Source organism: Penaeus chinensis, chromosome 29, assembly GCF_019202785.1.
Source record: "Penaeus chinensis breed Huanghai No. 1 chromosome 29, ASM1920278v2, whole genome shotgun sequence".
In the NCBI taxonomy this organism is placed as follows: Eukaryota; Metazoa; Arthropoda; class Malacostraca; order Decapoda; family Penaeidae; genus Penaeus; species Penaeus chinensis.
This window is the reverse complement of record NC_061847.1, coordinates 18,753,122-18,757,101: the sequence shown is the minus strand read 5'-3', so window position 1 is coordinate 18,757,101 and position 3,980 is coordinate 18,753,122. Positions and strand designations below refer to the sequence as shown.

Here is a 3,980-nt window from a genome sequence, read left to right as displayed (position 1 = left end):
ATGGCGTAGATTTTGGCAATTTACTCTACCGCCTTTCTCTCATTTTATCCTGCAGCAAATCCTCGTAATAGTGACTGCTAATGCTTCTAAATTACTTTTTCATTGTCACGCGCATTACATTTTGCACGAAGCATACTCGAAAGACTTTTGAACTTAACCGCTCTTCATGTATCATTGAAAATTTTGCTTTTGTACTGCAATATTATGTCGATTTCTTCACAGTCATTTTCTTCTTCTTAAGAACTTTTTATTCTTCTCCCTATTATCAACATAACATTTTTGTGGGCGATTCATGCGAGTTACGCTTTTCATCAGTCGTTTACATATTTTACTAGCTATTTAATTTTATGTCAGCCATAGAGTTTTATATTGCACCTCAGCATCGTATTGTACGTTGTCTTTAAAAGATTTTGAATAATAGTAACATATTTTTTCTGGTTTTTTTTTGCAGTATATTTGGCATTATGGAAATTAATTTAGATTCATGTGTACGCTACGTAAAAAAATAGATGTGTGCGTGTGTGTGTGTGTGTGTGTGTGTGTGTGTGTGTGTGTGTGTGTGTGTGTGTGTGTGTGTGTGTGTGTGTGTGTGTGTGTGTGTGTGTGTACATATATATATATATATGCATATATATATATGCATATATATATATGCATATATATATATATATATATATATATATATGTATATATATATATGCATATATATATATATTAATATATATACATGCACGCGTAAGCATACATACACACAACAAACCCCAAGAGTGTCCCTCCCCCTCCTCCACTCGCCTCACACGCCACCGCCCAGCGCAGCCGAAAGGCCGCAGTCACAACGCCCACTAACCAGGCGCGCGTTCCAGGTGGTGCGGCCCGTGTCGGCGCTCATCGTGGTCGACGTCCAGAACGACTTCATCTCCGGCTCGCTCGCCCTCATCAACTGCCCCGCCGGCCACCATGGCGAGGAGGTAAGGGGGGAAGGGAGGGGAGAGAGGGAGGGAGAGGGAGAAGGGAGGAGAAGAGGATGGGAGGGAGAGAGGGAGAGGCAGAGGGTGAGGGATGGAGAGGGGGTGAGAGAGAGAGGAGAAGAAGGGGATGAGGGAGAGAGGGAGGAGACGGAGAGGATGGGGGAGAGACTAAGGGATGGAGAGGGAGAAAGATGGAGAGGAGGGAGAGAGGGAGGAGAAGGAGAGTGGGAAAGGGGGTGAGGGAGAAGCTGAGAGAGGGTGGGTAGGAGGGGAAAGAGAGAGATGGAGAGTTAGAGGAAAAGGGAGAGGGAGAGGAGAGAAGGGGATGAGGGAAAGGGAGAGGCTGAGTGAGAGAGATAATAAGAGATGGAGAAAGAGAGGGAGAGTGGAGGAAGAGGAACAGAGATAGGCTGACCGATGGACGGTAAGGGATAGAGTGAAAGGGGGAGACAAGGGAGAGGGAGAGGCTGAGATAAATTAAAAAGTTAGGAAGGGAGAGAGAAGGAGAGGGATGGAATGGGAGGGAGGATAGGAGGGAAAGAGAGGAGGAGGGAGGGAGGGTTGGAAGAAAATGGAATATAATTCATTAATGTTAGTAGTTCATGAACAAGACTGACTGACTAATTGATTTATGCAATGTTCTTTGAAATACACTAATAACTGATATTCATTACACGGCATTTTGATCAACAAACATAAAATACGAGCAATAACAAGCTCTTTCAACCTATACGGCAGTTTAAGAATCTAATAACTGATTGCATACGGTTCAGATATTTCCAGTAAAGATTGAAATCAGTAGAAAAAATATATCCATGTTCAATTCTTCTAAGAATCTAACCAGACTACTCTTCTGTACCAACCTAAATTGCCAACTCGGCCCAGAAACCTTTCTCTGTTACCAAGTCTTTCGCGGCTCTTACACTTACCCGACCCCCTCCCCGCCAGGTCATCCCTCCCATCAACCGCCTCCTGAGTGAAGTGAAGTTCGACATGGTGGTTTACTCCCTGGATTGGCACCCTGAGGACCACGTGTCTTTTATTGATAACGTGAAGGATAGACCGATTCACCACACTAGTGAGGTAAATTTGGATACATTTTGGGGGGTGTTCTTGCTGGTTCAGTTTGTGATCCTTAACAGAGCTGAATATTTACTGGTTACTTGTCTGTAATACCAGTATCATTTTAATTGTTTTATTTACAAGTTCTATATCCCCACGGTCTTTGTCGGCTTTGTGCAGTGTATGTAGAATGGACTGAATATGAAAGAAATGTACGAAGTAAATAGATAAAAAATAGATATAAAGTAGAGGAACGAAGCAGATAAAAAAAAAAATAATAATAATCAATAAAAATTCACTGTTCACCAAATGATAATAATAAATACTAATGCATAAAAATTCGCAGTTCACCAAATTCATAATTAACCAGAATCCTTAGTTACACCTACCTGATTGCTACTTCAGATATCGAGCGAAGAGGCGCAGATGAATGACACTGTAATCTTCGACGTGAACAACGACGGGGTCCCGATGGCGCAGAGGCTGTGGCCGAGACACTGCGTCCAGAAGTCGTGGGGCGCTCAGCTGCACGACGAACTCAAGGTGCGTCGGACTGGGGCGTTGGGGTGCAAGTGATTGATGGCCTGTGTGTGTGTGTGTGTGTGTGTGTGTGTGTGTGTGTGTGTGTGTGTGTGTGTGTGTGTGTGTGTGTGTGTGTGTGTTGGTGAGTTGGGATGGGGGTGAGTGTGTGGGTGAGTATTTTTGTGTGATAATGTGTGACATTATGCGATTGGCGTCTGCAAGTAAATACGCGGACGTAATTCTAATTTCCTCTGCCCTGGAATCCCGCTAACCCTTCCCCCTACCCCCAGATCGTCGAGGACTCCGTGCTCGTGTACAAGGGTACGGATCCCGATACGGACTCCTACAGCGTCTTCTGGGACAACAACAAGAAGAGCCAAACTTCCCTCAACGAAGAACTGCAGAAGAGGAACATTACTGATGTTTACATTTGCGGCATCGCCTATGACGTCTGCGTTGGTGAGTTTGTTATTGATTAGTTTGTTATTTTCTCCTAATTGCTATTGTTTTGGACATTATTATTACGAACGTCCATCAATTTTCCCATTAATTTACTCTAAACTCATACTTTTTGAACGCCTAACAAACCCATCTCCAAACGCAGCACCACCTTTAACCCACACGCCCCTTTCTCCCTGCAGCCGCCACGACCGCGCACGCCATAGAGGAGGGTTACCGCGCCCTGCTCATCGACGACGGCTGCCGCGGGGTTTGCGACGCTGACATCCAGGCCACGAAAGACAGAACCACGGCCAGCAACGGCATCGTCATACATTCGTCGCAGGTGAGTGAAGGAGAAGTGTGAAGCTATGTGGCTGCCTTTTCAAGGTCTATGTAATCACAGCTGGTAACTTTGACAGTTCTCGATGGTGGCAATGACCACGGAAACTTAATGCAATGTGAAGAAATAGGATTTTAAACCACTCTTCACTCTTATTATTTAAGTAGTATAATGTAGTTTAAAATAACTAGAACTGCATCTGTACAAAGTAAATCCTTCACCAAAAACATGGTTCGATAATCTTGGCGCGAACTTGTTTCTATGCTGGCAGGCAATTTGGATAAATATTAGACTCATCTCGGTTACTCAGTTAACAACTCACTGGATCGCACAAACATCTTAACTGATTACATAAACATTTGCTAACTTGATATACATATTAGGAGACACTATATAGGAAAACATTAATAGTAATCTGACTTAGTGAGTATTTAATCTAGTTTAATTCAATTTCTTTTCTCAGGTCAAAAGTTTGGTGAGTGGGAGAGACAGGCCTCCCGTGCTGGCTTACAAACTTGCTCTCGAAATCGCCAAGAAAATGAAGAAGAAATAATAGAACAAGATCCTGGAGAACAGCAAGAAAATCGGGGAAATTAATAATTGAATTGCATGAAAAATATCAATAAAGGGATGAAATATGCTTTATA

At 43.2% G+C, this 3,980-nt stretch overlaps 1 protein-coding gene across 1 annotated transcript in view; it reads left to right on the top strand.

Moving 5' to 3' along the window:
• The window catches only part of LOC125040406 (nicotinamidase-like), a 7,336-nt gene that overhangs the window by 2,881 nt on the left and 475 nt on the right, over nucleotides 1-3,980 (top strand). The window contains exons 3-8 of the mRNA XM_047634960.1: nucleotides 851-968; nucleotides 1,917-2,051; nucleotides 2,436-2,573; nucleotides 2,843-3,011; nucleotides 3,194-3,336; nucleotides 3,797-3,980. The exon at nucleotides 3,797-3,980 is cut by the window's right edge and continues 475 nt beyond it. Of these exons, the coding sequence (XP_047490916.1) occupies nucleotides 851-968; nucleotides 1,917-2,051; nucleotides 2,436-2,573; nucleotides 2,843-3,011; nucleotides 3,194-3,336; nucleotides 3,797-3,886 (793 nt within the window). The 3' untranslated portion in view covers nucleotides 3,887-3,980. The remainder of the gene's footprint in view (nucleotides 1-850; nucleotides 969-1,916; nucleotides 2,052-2,435; nucleotides 2,574-2,842; nucleotides 3,012-3,193; nucleotides 3,337-3,796) is intronic.